Source organism: Martes martes (genome assembly GCF_963455335.1).
Source record: "Martes martes genome assembly, chromosome: 10".
NCBI classification, from domain to species: Eukaryota; Metazoa; Chordata; class Mammalia; order Carnivora; family Mustelidae; genus Martes; species Martes martes.
This window is the reverse complement of record NC_137898.1, coordinates 6,370,851-6,389,480: the sequence shown is the minus strand read 5'-3', so window position 1 is coordinate 6,389,480 and position 18,630 is coordinate 6,370,851. Positions and strand designations below refer to the sequence as shown.

Sequence of the window (18,630 nt, the reverse complement as noted above, 5' to 3'; positions counted from 1 at the left end):
AGAGAGTGCCGGCCTGACTCCCAGACTGGGCTGGTAATTGAGACTCTCCCTAGAGTTCCAGCCTGTGTTTCTGATGCTCTCCTGGATGGGACCAGGGTCACCTCAGAGTCTGCTCAGCCTTGACCCTTTGTGTTGTGACGCTGTCGCATGGGCCTGGTGTACTCCGGCAGCAGCCTGGCAGGGCCGTGGCCTTCCCCTTCCTCAGTGCTGATACTGCCGGGTTGTCGCTGATGCTCTGGGTGGGGGGAGGAATGCAGACTCCCCCCTCCTCCACAGCACCCTGCCTGTGGCTCCTGCCCGTGGCTCCCACCCGTGATCGTTGTCAGGTTTTACCTCTCGTGGTTCTGGCACTGGGATCCACCCAGCCGAAGCCTGTGGGCTGTGCCGCCTCTGCTTCCTCCCCGCGGGCTCTTCTCTGTCTCGCCCACAGGCTTTATCTCTGAGGGGGCTGGAGCCTGCTTTCTCACCTCTCGCTTGGGGCTCAGGCTGTTTATGTAACACTTTGGTAGATTGAAACCCTTTATCTCGACCCTTGAGTGCATCCCACACAAGTTCCTGGTTCAGTCCTAGAGCAGCAGGAGACAAAGGGCTTCTAGAATGTACCATAGGACAGCGTGGCTTCAGAGATCCAGCCCCAACTTAGCTTGCAGAACAGAGGGACCAAGGCCCAGAATGTTGGAGAAAGCAGACCCGAGTGGCGACCGGTAGGAGGTTAGTTAAATGTCAGCCCAGGGGGTGTCTGGGTGATGCAGTGCGTTAAGCGTCTGACTTGGTTTCACCTCAGGTTGTGATCTCGGGGTCATGAGATCAAGCCCCACATTGTGCCCCATGTCACGCCCTGCTCTTGGTACAGAGTTTGCTTAATACTGTTTCTTCCGCTCTCTCTCTCTCTCTGCCCCTTCCCCGGCAAATAAATCTTAAAACAAAACAAAACAAAGTCAGCCCCCAAACTGCTCAACAGGCTGTGCCTGGCCAGGGGCATGGAAGTCAGCAAATATTGGCCAGTGTGCCTTGTCCCCAGCCAGAAGTAGACCCCTCAACCAGTCTAGTCATGAGTGCTCAGATGTGGCCCAGAGCTTGGAGTGACCCCAGCTCCCATGCTCTGGGGTACTGCAGGGGTCTCGATGCCCCTGGAGGAAAGTAAGGAGAAGCTACAGGACGGACACAAGCCCAAGACACACCTCCCCACTTTGCCCCGTAGCAGCTCAGAGTGTTAAAGGCCGAGAGTCCGTGTTCATGACTATCAACCTCTTTTCTGGTTGGCCCCTCCCTGCAGGGACCCAGGGCTCTTTCTACTGTCACCCCTGGCCTTGACTGATAATAGCCTAAAGGAGCCCCCCAGATCTGGTTCTGATCTCAGTTCCTCCTTGACTTGCTGTGCAACCCAGAGCGCATCGCTCAGTACTCTCAGCCGTATCTCCTCCGCCACCTGGTGCGGCTTTGTAGCGAATGCAGCAGCTAATGAACTAAAGCCCCTGGCACTTAGGAGCGCTCCTCCACAGATGGGAGTTTTAGTCATGATCCCATGGGATCTGATCGCAGCTTTCTTTGCCTTAATGTCTTCTTCCTGGGTTGTGGTTAGGGAAAGGGGAGCAGAGTGCCAGGGGAGGGAATACCGGCAGCCCAGCGAAAAGTTCAGAGAGGAGGGTTCTGGGGACAGCACAACAGTCCTGAGTAGCCTCATCCCAGGGGTGACGAGGATGTCAAGGGCTGTCCCTGGTCAGCAAGACTCTTCGGCCAGGGGCAAGGGAGGGCTGCCATGGGCAACCCGGATTGGGATGCCCGGGCCACAGTAAAAATTGGGAGACTGCACCCTGTGGCCAATAGGGGTGGCCAGCCCTGAGCTCATACCTGGCCTAGGCCTCCTTCTGGAAGGCACAGGGGTCCAGGTAGCATGGAGTCCAGACTCTTCTCCAGATGAGACCCACAGCCCTGGGAAAATCCTCTTAGGGCACTCCTGCCCCCAGGGAGCCTCCCCCTACACAGCCTACCTCATCCCCACGGAGAGGTCCAGGACTCACACACTAGGAGGCTGAAACATGGGTGCCGCCAGGCTCCACCACTGACACTTTCCCTTTGGCCCCCCAACCCCCTAGTAAAACAGCTTCTGCTGAGCAGTTATGAGGATGAGCAAGCGTGTGGAGGCCCTGGTGCAAGGCCTGGCACGCGGAAGCGTGATTTCCCTTCCCCATCCCTCTTTGCCCATACTAGCTGTGTGACCTTAGACAAGTGACCTGACCTCTCTGATTAACGTCCTGGAGGCTTACTGCCGAAGAGTGCTTACGAGAGACCAGTGGGTGAAAGGTCTTTGGAGGCTGTTAGGTTGTGGTACAGCCCATGGTACTCGTCTGCACGGGGGCAGAGGGGCGAGTGAGCTGGGGACCCATTATTAGCCCTTAGTGAATCAGAGACCAGACCTTGGCTAGTTTTCCAGGGAGCCGTTGGAGGTAAGTGTGGCCATGGCTGAGCTCCAAGTAATGGCAACGCAGGCCTGGAGCCTCGGGAGCACCCCCCTGCCGCCGCCCCAGGAGACTGCCTCTCCCTCCTCTACCCTGCACAGCCTCTTGACCTCCTCCCAGGTTCTCTGAGGTTGGGTTTCTGCCTGGCCTTGTCATGAAGCCACACTTGAGCCAGCTCTCCTGCCATCTGGAGTCTGTCCCTTTAAGGCAGACACCTGAGCCTGCAACTTGTGACTCTTCCTCGGAATCCCAAATTGGCTTTCCCAGCTGGGCTGGGTGGAGGGGGTGGGGAGCACCTGGTCCCCGTCTGCTTGAGAGGAAATCACTGCCCTTCCCGGCCCTGGGGTTCTGAGAGGCCAGGAATTCTGCCTGCTTAGAATATTCATCACCATACCAGCTGCCAACGGTCCGTCAGGTGCTGTAAAGCACCGCCTCTTCCAAGCCCCAAGTGAGATCCTTGGAGGCCCTCAGCACTGACGGGGCCTCAGTGTCCCCGAGGTCCCTGGGGCAAAAAGCCCCCCCTCCCCTCAGCAAGATGTGATGAAAAGTACAAGCTACACTGAACCCTAAAACGTGAATAAGGAAGCCCACCAGTATTCAGACTCCTCGTGGGAGCTACTTCTGTGCTGTTCATTAAACCAGATTTTCCTAAAAAACTCACACTGCCCTACTTCCTGCCACCTCCTGCCTCCACTGTTTACCTATGGGGGGGGGGGGCAGTCCCAGGCATTAACATCAGAATAACCTTAGCAGGTAGGAGTTGTCCCCTTTCCTCAGAGGGATGACTGTCAGACCTTGGGAGGCCAAGGGACGTGTCCAATTCACCAGTCAGTAAATGGCAGAGCCCCATTCCACACACGCCCCTCTTTCTGGCCACCGGAATCCTGTGGGCTCAGTCTGGTTTGAGAGCACAGATTTGGGTTCGACCTCTTGGGCTCAAAAGCCAGTGGCACCATCTACTAGTTCCTAGCTGGCATTCTTGGGTAAATCTGTTCTCCTCTCTGCGTGCTGTTTTCTTCCTCTTTCTTCGTGGAGTGGAAACATTACTAAATTCCATTCCTGGCTATGAGGGTCAAACAGTGCCCGGCTCAGCATACTAGTCTCCTTTCCTGCTGTTTTTATAGGACCAGGCCGTCTCTAAGCACTTGACCTGTTGTGTCCTCACAGCAACCCATTTTACAGAGAGGGAAACTGAGGCAGCAAGCCGTTAAGTAATTTCTCCCAGGTTACACAGCTAGTAAATGGTGGCAATAGTTACAGGTCGCTAATAGTTGTTGGTGTTTCCTACTGGTTGGGCCTTCCATGAACCGTCTGAACGGTGAGCACCTGCTGGGGACTGTCCCTGTCCTTTCCCTCACCGTCGGGGTTGGGGGGGGGCGAGTCCCTGGAGGGCAAGGCAGCATCCCTGGACGCAGGTGGGGGAGGCCTCCACTCCCCCCCCCCTTGCAGAAGGGAGGCGGCCTCTCAGACCCGCCCAGGCTCGGTGATCCCTCTCCTGCCCCGCCGCTGGGGCGCGGGGTGGGCGGGGCCTTGGAGCAGGTAAAAAGCAGAGCGCGCAGGGGGACCTGGCATTGCCGGCCATGGCTACTCGGAGCCTCCCTCGGGCCCTGGGCCTGGGCCTGCTCGCGCTCTGCCTTCTGGGGCTCCTCCACAACGCCTGTGCCCGCCCCCGCTCCGGGGAGGGTCTCGTAGGTGGCCGCAGGGACCTGTCTCCCAGCGACCCGCAGGTGCAGAAGGCGGCCCAGGCGGCGGTGGCCAGCTACAACATGGGCAGCAACAGCCTCTACTACTTCCGAGACACCAACATCCTCAAGGCGCAGAGCCAGGTGCGGCCAGGCAGAGGGGCGGCTGGGGGCCAGGCTGGGAGCCGGCCAGGGAGGCATCCCAGCTGGGGCCAGGTTAAGGGGATGCCAGGAGAGCATTCAGGACATTTTCATACAATGTATTTTGTAAATTGAATGAATGTCAAAAATTCGTTATGAACAACCTATCTAGATTTCAACAGACTGGATCTAGCCCCGACTTAATTAAGCAGGGACTCACTAGCCTCCCACTAGCCCCCGCCCTGGGGGTTGGACTGGGGAGAGGGCAGTGCGGGATGGGGCTTCAGGGCCTGTGCACACCTGGCTCTCAGCGTCCTGTGTGGCCCAGGCCTCTGTCCCATTCCCCGGGGACCCGCACCAGAACTCACTGCTCCAGGGTCTGAATCCCGAGGCCCAGGCCAGCGTGCGGAATGTGGAGAGAGGCGCAAGGTCTCGGTCAAGGGTAGTCTGGGTAGTCTGCCGGCACTCCTGACCGGCTGGTGCCTTCCGTCCCCAGTTGGTGGCCGGCATCAAGTACTACCTGACTGTTGAGATGGGGAGCACAGCCTGTCGCAAGAACATGGCCACCGGAGACGGCGTGGATATCGCCACCTGCCCCTTTGCCACAGGAGTGCAGGAGGAGGTAATAGGCCTGCACCCCACTTCCCCGGCACCCACGGCCGGGGGTTGTCCGGCCTGAACCGGTCTGGCTGGCCTGGATGATATCTGGCTGAACCTGTCCCTGTCTCCTGGATGATTCAGCCCCCAAGCCAGGGTGGGGAGCGGAAAGGAGGAGACTGGGGCTTCTCCCTCACTGGACTGGGCTAGAAGGATCTGGGATCTAGTCCTGCCCGTTTGACTCACTGTCCATTTGGCCCAGTGACTGCTTCTCTCGCAGAGTGGAGCGTCGCGGGCTGAGGGTGGCAATTGCGGGAAGTCGGGCCTGGGACCCAGACTCACCCCTCCTTCTCTCCCTGCAGAAGCTGCGCTGTGACTTCGAGATCCTAGTGGTCCCTTGGCAGAATTCCTCCCAGCTTCTGAAGCATAACTGCGTGACCATATCATAGACCCCTTGGGGCATGGGGGCCGGGGGCAGCGGGGCCCGGCGGGAAGGCACTTCAGGTCCAGGGATGTACCTGTCACAATAAATTGCTGGCACTGCTTGTCGCATTGGCTTCTCCAGAGTGCTTCACCCCTCCCCCCCGGCCCCCCTCCCATGCCCACTCATGGCAGCAGCCCCTTCCCAGGCCAAAGACAGCCCATCCCACCCCACGCTGAGCTGCTGTTGTCTCAGCCCATACAGTGCTGAGGGCGCAGGGTTCAGGCCCCAAATGTGCGGTTCTCCAAACACCCCAGCATCGCAGGCCCAGAGAATCAGACCTCTAAGCACTCGGTATTCTCAGAGTGAAGGGGCGGGAGACCGAGTCTTGGGAGGACGACGCCCCAAGAGCCAACGGGGGCCGGAGTCGGTGAATCGTCTGAGGCGGGCCTGAGCTCTGCTCCCTCTCGGCTCCCAGGATGACTCAGGGTAGCACAGGCCCGGTCCTGGCAGCCGGGCCCCAGGACGCTGAGCTCCCCACCTGCGAGGTTCCCACACCCGCCCGTGGGCCAGCGGTGCCAGAGCCCCCACAGGCCAAGAGGCCACGAGGGCTGGGACGGTGGCTTTCAAGTACACGCTGTGGGCCATAGGCCAGAGGCGTCCCCAGTGCTTTGCCCCAGGCAAGACCCCTGCAAGGGGCTGGACAGGAAGCCCAAAGGGGACCAAGGTCAAATCTACTTGCCCACAGGAGGGATGAGGGGACAGGTGCGATGTGACATCATTTAAAGAAAACAGAACTGCAGCATGTTTTGCACAGCTGCATTTGGGGCTGCAGAGCCCACTCCACACACACACACACACACACACACACACACACACACGGAACGAACACCACACACGTACACTGAAACCACAGCACACACTTGGAGGCTCCCAGACACCACATACATATCCAGAACAGCACAGACACACCGAGGCAACACCCTCCACCGCAGACAACCCGGAGATGCGGACAGACCTCCGCACAGCCACGCCTGGAGCAGGAAAGTCAGGAACCGGATCCCTTGGGAGCACTAGGTGCGGGCAGTCAAGTGCGGTGGTGTGGGGGTGGAGGAGGCCCCTGGCCTCTGTCTCCCGCCCCTCCTGGCGGGGCCTCCTCGCATCCCGCCACTGTGTCTGCCTTCAGTCCCCGGCCCAATGCTGTGACCTACTGGAGAACAGCCCCCAGTCCCAGGCCCTGCCCTGTGCTCTCAGAGGCCTACTGGGGTAGGGATGGGGAGGGGCGGACAGTAGAGAGGCGACTGGCACGAGGAAGTCTGGGGAGCGAATGAGCTGCGTTGGACAGGAGCTAGGGGCGCAGGGGAAAATTCAGTCCTCTTCTGCCCCAGCCCGTCCGAGGCGGCAGCTCAGCTGGCCCAGGGCCCCTGCGAGCCACCAGGCAGGAGCTTCCAGCCTGGAGCAGGCACAGGGAAGTGACAGGAAATGCCCGGTAAATGAATGCGTGGAGGTGGTGGCCCACAGATACCCACCAGGTGGCCTCCCCACCCCCAGATCTGTGCCCCAATCCCAGGAGCCATTTCCCCAGCACCTTCTTTCCCCAGGTTCCGGCCGGGGAGGGACCGTGCCCCTTCTGCACTGGGGCCTGGTGTCTTCACCCCTGCCTGGTCCAGCCTGCAGGGAGGGGGAGGACTGGCAGGACTGTCACCCCGCGGCCCCCACTCTGGAGTCCTGCTCCTGACCCCCTCCAGCCTCTGCTGCAGCCTGGTTTCACTCGGCCAGAGAGGTGGTGGCTGCCGGAGGCAGTGGGACACCCCACTCCAGTCTGGAGCCCCCAGGTCTCCGGCACCCCGCCCGGGGCCCAGGCACTTGGGGATCGGAGCCACAGCCTCTCCTCCACCCCCACAGCGGGGCCAGGGGCTCTGGGCATTTTGCCCAGGTTCAGGCTGAAAGTAGGGAACTCACCTAAGCCCTAGGCCAGGCAGGGTGGGGAGAGACCATTAGGCGTATTCCCTGCTTTCCTCTAACAGAGGCTCATCCATCCCCCCAAAACACACACACACACACACAGTGCACACCCATGCACGTGCACTGTTCCCCTGCCCTGTGCCTTTGCTTAGCCAGGGAGGACACAGAGCCACTCGGGGTTTTAAAAACTCTGTTAGGGCCCAGCCCTGCAAGCCCGACGATCATTCCAGCAGAGCAGGGGAATTAATTGTCCGGACCCAAGGCAGTGGGCAGCTTGCCGGAGGCTGAAATCCACATCCAGTGTCTCTCTCCGTCCAGGAGTCACTTCCTGAAGTCCTCTTCTCCAGCCTGCAGGGGTGGGATGGGAGGGTAACCAGGCCTGTGCAGGCCTCCGCCTTCCCACAGGCCCGTGTGACTATTCGGGGCCCTCTGGGCACGAGCCTCTCATGTCTGGCCCTCTGGGGTCCTCCCATTCGGGCCCCTCTCCTCCTCTGGTCCTGCCTGGCGCACCTCGAATGCAGTGTCCACGATCTCATCAAGAACGGATGCCTGGGAGCGGAATTTCTGTTGATGATGCTCTACCCCAGCGACCAGCTGCAGGAAGTGGAACAGGAGCTCCTGCTGCCTGGGGGGGGGGGGCGGTTGGGGGTGGGGAACGGGGGCAAGCCGGAGCTGACCTGAGTGGCAGGGTCTCCGGGGCTGCCAGAGCCCCCCGAAAAAGCTCCTCTCGCCTGCCTCCCGCCCACATTACAACTTTTCTGAGTCAGAGCTTTCGTGATGAATCTCCTTTTCCCCCAAACGAAGAGCCCCCTTTTGTGCCAGTGGTCTACCCTCCCAGTTATCAGTTCCTCCATCCGTCCGTCCTCCCAACCGCTGGCCCCTCCGGCTACCCCATACCTCTCCGTGCACCCACTTGCCCACCTACCCGTTCGTCTGCCCACCTCCCTAGCCTTTCACTCATTCGTCTGACCACCCCGATCCCTCCATCTACCTGCTCTCCCCTGGACCCACCCACCCCTCCACCACGTGGTACAGCCAGTCCTCCACCTAACCGCCCCCCCTGCAACCATTCACCTGCCCACCACCCATCTATTAACTCCCTCTACACCTGCCCATTTTATAAATCCATCCACCGAGTGACACTGAAATCAAGGGACCCTGCCAGGTGCTCCGAGGACCCAGACGTTAACAAGAAACGCTCCTCGCCCTTAAGAAGCACAGTCTGTGGCAGCGCCAGGAGAGCAAACCAAGAGTTTACACTTGGGATGAGTAAACCAGACTGCTGAGGGTCCCCGAGGAGGAAAAGCTCATCCAGTCCCGGCGATCGGAGAAGGGTTCCAGAGCAGGTGCCACAGAGCCAAGGTTGAAAGACACCCGAGGCTCTGCCAGGCTTCAGCAAGGTTCCTGGTCTGCTACCCCAGAAGGACTGGAGTATACTGGGGGCCGGGGCAGGCTTCAGGGAAGGAAGCCGTAGAGAGTGGGTAAGTTGGAGATGTAAAGTCTGACGAGGAAGGAAAAGCCTAAACGGCTTTTAAAAAAGACCGCTCTATAAATAAATAAAAAGAATAAAAGAAAGATTAAAACAAACAACAAACAAAAACAAAGGGCACGCTTAGAGGAGGTGGGCCAGTGGGAAGAGTCTGGGGGCCCGGAAACCCCCATAGAAAGGGTTATAGAGGTGCCAAGGGCGCACTAGGCCAGTAGCCAAGTTGCTGGAGTGGAGGACAGGAGGACAGGAGGGCCAGGAGGTGAAGCGAGCAGGATTGGAACTCAACTCTCCCAAATCTTGTTCACTTGAGCCCAGCATTGGCAGCCGGAGAACATTCCAGGCAGAGAAAACAGTGTGGACAAAGGCCTGGAGGTGGAGAAGTATGTGCTATGCTTGGGAAACAGTGCAGGGACAGCGAGGAAGGAACCAGGGAACCGAGGGAGGTTGGCAAAGGCTGGGTCACAGAGGACCTTTGGGACTTGAACTTGGATGGCGGGTGAGGACGGGCTGGAGGCTGCCAGTAGTCGGGCTGGCTTGGAGCCAACCCAGATGAGGTGCAGGGGGGCCCAGCTTTCAGAGGGATGGGACGCAGGAGTCTGTGCCGAGGCCCCCCAGCCACAAGCACAGCCATAAGTTCCCAGCTGGCCAATCGACTCCACGGGAATGGGATGTTGACCATCGCCTCCCAGGCCTTTACGCAAGCTCTTCCTTGACCCGTCCTCCTCACCCCTCCACTTAGCCCAGGTCTAGCGCCCTCAGGGCCCGGCGCAGGTTCTTGGCAATAGGCTCTCCTGGGCACGGGCTAGTCTGTGTTCTAGAGAACTTGCAGGGCCTGACCCAGAGCAAGGCTCAGGCCTGCTTCCTGAGTAAACAGACGGGCAGACTCGCTGCTGCACTGCCTTTGCCCTCCGCCTCACAGCGGCTCTCATGGCCCTGTAGACACTGCCAGGGGGACTCTCTTGGTGGCACAAGATAGCTTCGGGTGAACAGAAGCCACGCGTGGTCTCCACGTCCCACCCAGAGGCTCTCCAGGGCCTTGGCGCCCCACCGCCTCCCAGAGAGGTGAGCAATGTCCCTTGCCCTGCCAGCCCACGGGCCAGACCCCAGACCTCTCCCCTTAGACACAGGGCCTCGCCTCCCTTGGCATCTCCTTACTTCTCAGTCATGGTCCCAAATTTTTTCTCGATGAGCTGCTTCTGTCTGGTGTGTTCACTCACCACCTCTTCAGGGTCTGGATGTAAAAAAGGGCGACAGTCAAGAAGATGCCTGGATTGAGAGGAGGTAGAAGACACCCCATGTGTCCCGGAGGTATTCAGATGGGGCTAAAAGCATTTTTTGCTCAAAATGACCCCAAAGAGATGGGTTCTCTGGGTGTGGAGTGTGTATCAGATTTGTGGTAAAAATCCCCCCTCCCCCCATTTTCCCAAGGAACCACTCCTGCGCCTTCTGGGTCCACCTTGTCTAGCAGGGATTGACCCCCACCTCCCACCTCCAACAACATGTGACTCAGGCCTGGCCAATCAGAGCAGCCACTCTATTGGCTAGAGTGATTGGTTCCAACATAGTCAGGTGATCAAAGCAAAGACACTCATTTCCAGGACTTTGCTGTAACTGCAGGAAGAAGAGGAAGTCTCTGCTGGGCATGATAGGAATGGCTAACCTGTGAGGATTTGGGACTAGGGTGGCAGGTGGCCATTCCTACCGCAAGGGAAGAGCCATCCTAAGCACAAAACCATGCAGAGGACCACAGAGCAGAGAGATGGAAAGAGACCAAATCCTGACCAGTATTCAAGTCCTGGATCCAACCGTTCCTGAAAGCCCACACACCTGCAATTTGCTAAGTAATTTCTGCCAATTAATTCCTCTTTTTGGCTCCGCTTTTTTGCACTGAGCATCTATCCCTATTGGAAGGGACAGGTGAGGGGCCTGGTGACCCTTTGGGACCCTTGGTCCTCTAGTATTGATGAGCCTAAGAGTGGGATCCTGAGAGCTCAGATTATCTATTTTTTTAAAGATTTTATTTATTTATTTGACAGATTGAGATCACAAGTAGGCAGAGAGGCAGGCAGAGAGTGAGAGGGGGAAGCAAGCTCCCTGCTGAGCAGAGAGCCCGTTGTGGGGCTCTGTCCCAGGACCCTGGAATCATGACCCGAGCCGAAGGCAGAGGCTTTAACCCACTGAGCCACCCAGGCGCCCCGAGCTCAGATTATCTAAAGTTCTGAAGATCTTTAAAAGCAGGAAGCAAATCAACTGTCTCAAAATCAATTCACTCAAAAAGTCGGGTTAAAAAAAAAAAAAAAAGTCGGGGAACTTGATTTTTAATGAATCTCAATCCATTTTGTGTGACTCTGGACCAGTGTGCACACCTTGACAAAACCCTCCACGGCAGTCGAAACCATCCCAGGTAAAAACCAAGCGCTATAAACTTTGTAAGTTTATAGAACTTATACACTTTGTAAGTTATTAGAAAAAATGAGTATTCGGTGAATCATAATTTGGGTAGTCATTCACAAATGGGGCTTTCAAGAATTGACGATCAGTTTCATCGCTTTTTAGAAGATTGTCGTGGAGCTCTTTTGGACCCTCAGTTCTAAGCTCTGAAAGTCCTCCCAAGTCTCAGATTCTCAAAGTGTGCCACTGAACTTGGAATGGTGTGTGTGACTGTGGAAGGAGGGCCGGCACCTGATCTGCTGAGTTCCGTCAGTGAGTCGTCCAGGATCTTCTCACGGATCCAGGCGGCCCTCTGGGAAGAAGAGGCTTTTGTCCTGCCCGAGTCCCCTCCTGGAGGACCCTCCTGCCTTTCCCCCAGCCTCTGTGACCACCCCTTTGTGGGGTCCCTGCCCATCCGCCTCCACTGCTCCACCCCACCCCCAGGTCCAACTGCCCTCCCCTCCCCCGCCGTACCTCCTGCTTCAGTTTCTCCAGGCCCTGAAGCAGAGCCATCTGGAAGTTATCCACCAGGACTGCAATCACCAGGCTGGGGATGGGGGGGGGGATGGATAGTGGGGTACTCCCCAGGGGGAGGCTATAGGAGCGGCCCTACACCCTCGTCTGGGTTTACTGTGGCATGACCCAGGGGACCGAGCTGGGGAGGGGTGCTCCCAGGTTAGGCAGGGGTGGCGGTGAAGCTCGAGAGCCAAGGCGGGGGGTGGGGTCCTCACTTGAGGAAGATGAAGTACTGGATGATGATGTAAATCATGAGAATGGGGACGATGTACCAGGCACCTGGGAGAGAGGCAGTCGTCTCAGCTCTGAGTTCCTTGTCTACTCTCACGACACCCCAGCCAGCATCAGACACCCCACTTTGCAGATGGGGTAACTGAGCCCTCGGGGTCTGCCTACCCAGCCAAGACCTCGCCCTCCACCCCGCCCGGGGTCTGTCCCACCCTGGGCCCGGCTGTCCAGGTAGATGAGGGACCAGTCGTCCAGGGTGAGCATGGTGAAGAGCGTGAAGATGGTAGAGAGAATGCTCCGGAAGCGCTTGGGGTCGGAGTGACGGAACAGAGCCCGGAGGACCACAGAGAAGAGGACTGGTAGTTCAGGGCCAAACCAGGCTCGCAGGGTCCCAACCGCCCCAGCCGCCACAAACCCGCCCCTCGCAGCTCCTCAGGCTCCCAGCCCAGCCCCCACGGCCCAGGATACAGAGGCAGGTGAACATGAGGATCAGGATGGCCGTGATGGATGGCAGGGACCGTGCCAGGGTCCCGGTCACTTCCTGGAGGCTGGTCAAGAAGCTGTGGGCAGAAGGCGAGAGGGAGGCTGAAGGAACCAGGGCGGGTGGGAATCCGTGCCCGGCAGCCGGAACTGACACCCCGACAGCCGGGCCCTGCTTTCCCAGTGGTCTGGGGGAGCTCAGCCCCCTTTGGAAGATGACCGATCGCAGCGGATGGCAGGAGGCTTCTCAGAAGGAAGCCGGTGTCCACGGCCTCCTCGTCCCCCATCAGATTCCCTGGGAGCCCAGGCCCGTGTGCCCCTTCCCGCGGGGTCCCCACACAGGGGTGGGCAGCCGTGGCCCCACTGACCTGAGCCTCCGCAGGACCCGGATGGCCCTCAGGGCCCTCAAGCTCTTGAAAACCTTGAAGATCCGGAAGACGCTTTGGTGGTAGACGAAGGAGAACGAGTTGTACTGAAAGAGCAGGAAGTCCAGCATGGCCATGATCATGATGACGAAGTCTGAGGGCACAGGGGGCGCTGGGGGTCACGGGCTCCTGTCCAAGCGCCTGGCCCGGACCACCAGTCCCCCCAACACCAGCGCGCCCTGCCAGTCCCCTTTCGTCCTCAGCCTCCACTAGCAGCCCAGTGGCTCCCTCCACACACACGCACACGCAGAGACACGCGCATGCGCACGCACGCACGCAGACTCGCGCACGCGCACCCAGGTTGTTCCAAGGGTCAGAAAAATACTTGAAGCCCAGGACGGTGATCTTGAGGGCAGCCTCCACCACGTAGATGCAGAGGAAGATGGAGTCGAAGGCCATGAAGTACCACTCTGCAGGGACACAAGGGGCTCACCCAGGGCCCTCCCCGGCAGCCCTGGCCCGTCTCTCCTCCTTCCCCCTGGGCCACACACACACAGTCGCTTCTGGGGAGGGCCTGGCTCTGCCCTATAATGGCTATGGGTCTTAACTGCTCCGTGCCTCAGTTTTCTTGTCGGTGAAATGGTGATCGTCCTGTCGCTTGGCCTGACCTCCTGACCTCAGGGAACTCCCAGCACCTTCTGCCTACCTGTCAATCTTACCGTTTCAGAAGCTAGGAAAGGAACCGCTGGCACAGAAAAAGAAACTTTTGAGGAAGACTGCCCGCCCCGAATCAGAGAGTGCCTCGGCCCCATTATCCTTTAAAACCCCTCTCCGAATATGCATCCCAAGCCCAGCTGGAAGGAGCCCGTCCCTCCCCCCCACCCCAAGGAGATCACAGCTTTAGAAACGATTCCCCTGCATCTCCTTATTTGTACAAACAGAGATGGCCTTGTGAGACAACTCCACCTGGGGTAGTCTGGCCAGAAGTCACCAAACAGCAGACCCATTTTGGCCCGGGAACCATACCAGTCAGCCTGAGAACATTTTCATGAACTTGGGCTTCACTTACCACCGAGTAAGAATGCCGCCAGCCTTATTCTCTGCTTAGTTTATTCACGCGGCGGCAGGCCTTTCTCTCACCCTGCTGCCAAGGGTCTCAGGGGCTGCCTTCCCCGGTTTTCTACTCTCACCCCTCCACAGCCTGCTTCTCAGGGCCTTTTGGCCCTTCTAGGTGGTCAGTGTTCCTCTGGCCACCACCCCACAGAGACGTGTTTAGGGTCGATGCGCCACCTGGTGGCTGCGTCACAAACAGCATATCCTCCAGTTCGCAGGCCTTTGTGTCTCTAGCTGGCTGGCTGGTCGACCTCAACAAGGTCTCTGAGCCTCATCTTTAATCCTGGTCAATGCTGTCTACTTCCCAGGGGTAAGGATGAAATGAGCTAAGTTACATAAACCACCTGGCACTGGGTCAGGTCCACAAGGGGCCTGAAACAAGATCTTTGGCTTTCCCCATGTGAAAGTGGCTCCCCAGTGGCGCCTGGGTGACTCAGTCGGTTGAGCAGCTGCCTTGGGCTCAGGTCACCATCCCAGGATCCTAGGATGGAGTCCCGAATCAGGCTCCCTGCTTCTCCCCCTCTCTCTGCCTCTGCCTCTTTCTCTGTTTTTCATGAATAAATAAAGAAAATACTTTTTTTAAAAAAAGAAAGAGAAGAAAGGGGCTCCCCAGCTCTTACCGCCCCGGATCTCGACTTCAGCAAAGGTCTGGGCCACAAGCATGATAGTGTTGAGGCAGACAACAAGGAAGATGAAGGCTTCAAAGGGCAGGGACTGAGTCAGTTTCCTAAGCATTCTCCGGAGGTCCTGAATGAGGTAGCTTAAGTTTTCCCACAACCTGCAGAAGAGGTCCATGGTGTGCAGCCGCTTGTGGGCCCGCTGGGCTCTGGCAGCTGTAAGGGGGACAGAGGGTCAAGTCTGTGTGAGGGGCAGCGTGGGAATCCCAGGCATCCTCCCAGACTAAGCTGGGGTTCATCTTCATGCCTGCCTGCTTGCCTACCATTCACTCACCGAAGTGCCTCTCTGCAATCTTAGGCCGATCCTGGGGCCACAGCCTTGACCCCTTCCATGGCAGATGTCAGCTTGTTTGGGATTTGCGGTCTGCTCAAGTGCATCTTTCGGGCTCACGCTTCTGCACCTTAAGGCCTTTCTCTATCCATGTGATAACTTATGCATGGAAAGTCCCATTTTCCACACTACCCCATCCTCTTGGTGAACTCTCCCTCTCCCTCTGAAGTTCTGCTGAAGCATCTCCTTTTGGCTGCCTTCCCCACTCCCATCCAATTAGGTACCTTTCCCTCTCTGCTTGTTTGTGAGACTGCTACTCTGTTTACTGAACCACTTGGGGCCAAGCTTGGGGAGTTGTGTGTTAATAGCCGAGGTCCCTTCCTCCCCTTAAACAAGGCCCTCTTTCAGACCCTGGATGTCTGTCAAGATGCTCACAGCTTAGTGGGGGAAATGTGGACAAATACAATCTACAGTGGTAACTGTCCTGATATGGAGGATAGGCCACTATCACTGGGTGGTCTAGGATTGGGTAAGTGACCACTCCCCCGTCTTGGAGCCCCTCAAGGGCAGGATTTGTTTTCTCTGTGCTTCCAGGGCCCAGGCAGGCCAGGGACCCATAGAAGACAAGAAGAAATGTTTGAGAAGTGAATGCATATATACACAGCAGTGACCGGATGAACAAAAAACCAGTGGACTGAAGAGATGTATTGTTTAAGGAATAGAAGACGGGATGATGAGCAGTCAGGTGAGTGGACAGGCAATAGAATATACGTGCAGGAAAAGTCCATGCCTCACGATGGGTGGAAGGTCGGGCCTGGAATCTGGGCCAGGCACTGGGAGTTGGGGATCGGGGGAGCAGAGACTCACTTTTGCGCTTCTGAAATTGCTCATCTTCTTCTGTCCAGCTTTCCGAGGAAGTTTTAGTGGAGGAATCCTGAGGATGTACTTTGCTGGACATCTGGGATGCATGTGAGTGCACAGCACTGTGGGAACGAGTCAAGCTAAAGGCTGAGTGCTGTACCCGTGCCGTGCTAGGTCGGAGAATTACTGAATGAGAGCGGGAAGGGCCAAGGACATTTCTGGCCACACTGCGAGACTTGTATGGGCCCAAGCTGTGGGAGCTTCCATGATAGTACTCCCTGTAGCGGTGATCGCCGTGGAGATAATCATAATGATGCAAACTACGGTGACGCTCCCTGTGATGATGTTCACCATGGTGGCCATGGTGGCCGTGGTGGCCATGGTGGCGTTCACCGTGATGGCCATGGTGGTGGCGGCTGTATTCGTCAGAGTAGTGAGGTATCAACCGATTATGATAGGAGTCCACATAGGAATGGTGGGAAAAGGTCTCTCCATGATGAAGAGGCCCTCTGTGGTGGTGGGCTTCATGGTGATGGTGCCTGCTATGGTGATAGGCCTCACCATGATGGTGAGAGCCACCATACGTGTAGGAATCTTTATGGTAGTAAGGCTCACCTTGGTAATGGAGTCCACTATGGTGAGAAACCTCACTGTGGTAGTGGGGCCTAGCATGGTGGTGTGGTTCCCTATGGTGGTGAGACCCACCATGGTGGTAGGACTCACCACGGTGGTGGGAGCCACCATGGTGGTGGGGCTCACCGCGGTGGTGGGATCCCCCAGGGTCATAAGGCTCACCACAGTGATGGGACCTTCCATGGTGGTAGGGCTCACCATGGTGGTAGGACCCCCTGTGGTAGTGGGACCCCCCTTGGTGGTGGGGCTCACTGTGGTGGTGGGACCCCCCGTGGTGGTGGGACCCTCCATGGTGGTGGGGCTCACCATGGTGGTGGGGCCTACCATGATGTCTTCTGCTACCATGGTGGTACTCACCATCAAAGGGGCCCTCATCAAGGGAATGATGGGAGTAGATAGTGCTTTGAGAAGGAGCCAGTGCAAGGGATGTGTGGTGGTGGGCTCTGCCATGATGGTGGGCTTCACCATGGTGGTGAGAGTGGTGGGAGTGAGGGGAATGGTGGGAGTGAGGGGAATGGTAAGAGGGGGCATTGTCATGAAAGTCTTGGAATTTACCAAGGTGGTGAGATCTACCATGATGGTGGGATACGCCATGATGGTCGGACTCACTGTGGTGACGGGATGTGCTATGATGGTGGGACCCACCATGATGGTGGGACTCGCTGTGATGATGGGACCCACCATGATGGTGGGACTCACTGTGATGGTGGGACTCACCATGGTGGTGGGACGCACCGTGATGGTGGTGGACTCTGCTATGCCTTGGCCTGTGATATGAGGTTGGTGAGTCAGGGTGAGATAACACATCCAAATTGTTGGTGTCTGCCTCATTGTGAGCCTTTTCAGCCAACGAAGGTTGATCCATGACTATGCTGGAAACACTGGAATGAGGAGAGCTCAAAATGTGGGCCTAACAGTCTCCTTCCTGAATTGTCCTTCTAACCTGTGACACTGGCCCTTCTAGGAAAACCTGAGTCTTCTCATGGAATTCTCCCTTTATGATGCCACCAGCAGACCCCTTCCCAGGTCTGATTTCAAAATGCCTCCTTCTGGGGTATACTTCAGAATCTAGGATCATTGTGTCTAACCTCTCCATTGTAAAACAAGGAAACTGAAGTCAATAAAAGGGAAGGATTATTTCTCAAGGGTCAGCTGGGAAGATGGCAAAGTGGGAGGACCCTAAGCTCACTTCATCCCATAGATACAACTAGATAACACTTCAGTGTAAATAACCTACGGCAAGGGATGTGAGGTTCTGTGCTCTACTATGATGGTGAGAGTGGTGGGAGTGAGGGGAATAGTGAGAGGAGGCGTTGTCATGAAAGTCTTGGAATTCACCAAGGTGGTGAGATCTACCATGATGGTGGGATACGCCATGATGGTGGGACTCACTGTGGTGAGCCCAATATGAAGATTGGAAGAACAAACTCACAACTAAAGGTAGAGAAGAGGCCACATCAAAGAAGTTTGGGAGGATGAAGACATGGTTTAAGAGCAAAACAGACCATACCTGTCCACAGTGGGAAGGGAGCCGGTGGTGTAGAGAAGGGTGAAAAAAAGACTTTCACACCAGGGAGCCCATGAACAGGGAGGATGAATCCCCCCATACATTTGCCTATGAAAGCAAGAGAGGCCAAATTTCATGAGTTCTTACAACCAGCCTGACTTAAAGCCTGAAATTTAAAAAATCATCAGTCTCTGCTCTGGGAGGGCCTGGAGGACATTTGGAAGTGGATTCTCTGTACTTAAAGAGAGAGCACAGCTGTTCAGATATAGAAGTTTTGAAAAACGCCAGGGGCGGATGGGAGGAAGAACAATTTCCTAATCTCAGAGAATGACCTGGAGAGACAGGGATCATGAGAAAGCCTCTCCAGGAACAAAGAAGCTAGCAGGTACCATTTCTCTCTCCCCTTCCCTAGCATAAACAACAGACACCTGTGGGAACCAGTGCAGCCAACCCTCAGTACTTACTACTTAACATTTTTTTAAAAAGATTTTATTTATTTATTTGACAGAGAGAGATACAGTGAGAGAGGGAATACAAGCAGAGGGAGAAGCAGACTTCCCGCCAAACCGGGAGCCCGATGCAGGGGTCAATCCCAGGACCCTGGAATCATGACCCCAGGTGAAGGCAGACACTTAATGACTGAGCCACCCAGGCACCCCTACTTACTACTTAACTTGCTTACACCAAGCCCCTCCCCTTCATGCTTTGACACATCTGCCCTTCCCAGCCACACTGGTTTCAATCTCACTTCTGCATGCCCCCTCCTCCAGGAGACCATTGCAAACCCTGCCAACA

The 18,630-nt window shown here is 56.9% G+C and overlaps 2 protein-coding genes across 2 annotated transcripts; one reads left to right on the top strand and one right to left on the bottom strand.

Moving 5' to 3' along the window:
- The first annotated feature begins 3,985 nt into the window (after nt 1–3,985).
- CST6 (cystatin E/M) lies at nt 3,986–5,430 on the top strand. The gene is made up of 3 exons (XM_080815916.1): nt 3,986–4,285; nt 4,779–4,904; nt 5,242–5,430. Exons 1-3 carry the CDS (start codon nt 4,040–4,042, stop codon nt 5,326–5,328), a joined length of 459 nt encoding a protein of 152 aa, XP_080672042.1. The 5' UTR covers nt 3,986–4,039; the 3' UTR covers nt 5,329–5,430.
- Nucleotides 5,431–7,440: 2,010 nt separating this feature from the next.
- Nucleotides 7,441–17,193, bottom strand: CATSPER1 (cation channel sperm associated 1; the record flags this gene model as incomplete). Its single annotated transcript, XM_080817879.1, has 13 exons — nt 7,441–7,613; nt 7,776–7,890; nt 9,910–9,985; nt 11,437–11,497; nt 11,659–11,731; nt 11,916–11,979; nt 12,141–12,284; nt 12,397–12,488; nt 12,777–12,927; nt 13,130–13,243; nt 14,507–14,719; nt 15,702–15,881; nt 16,047–17,193. 13 exons carry the CDS (start codon nt 17,191–17,193, stop codon nt 7,587–7,589), a joined length of 2,457 nt encoding a protein of 818 aa, XP_080674005.1. The 3' UTR covers nt 7,441–7,586.
- Between the last annotated feature and the right edge of the window lie 1,437 nt (nt 17,194–18,630).

What these genes read in the sequence shown, in the direction of transcription:
- CST6 (XM_080815916.1), top strand. Translation starts at nt 4,040, where the DNA reads ATGGCTACTCGGAGCCTCCCTCGGGCCCTGGGCCTGGGCCTGCTCGCG. An exon ending in TCCTCAAGGCGCAGAGCCAG is followed by an intron (nt 4,286 to 4,778) that starts GTGCGGCCAGGC and finishes TTCCGTCCCCAG; the next exon opens with TTGGTGGCCGGCATCAAGTA. An exon ending in CCACAGGAGTGCAGGAGGAG is followed by an intron (nt 4,905 to 5,241) that starts GTAATAGGCCTG and finishes CTCTCCCTGCAG; the next exon opens with AAGCTGCGCTGTGACTTCGA.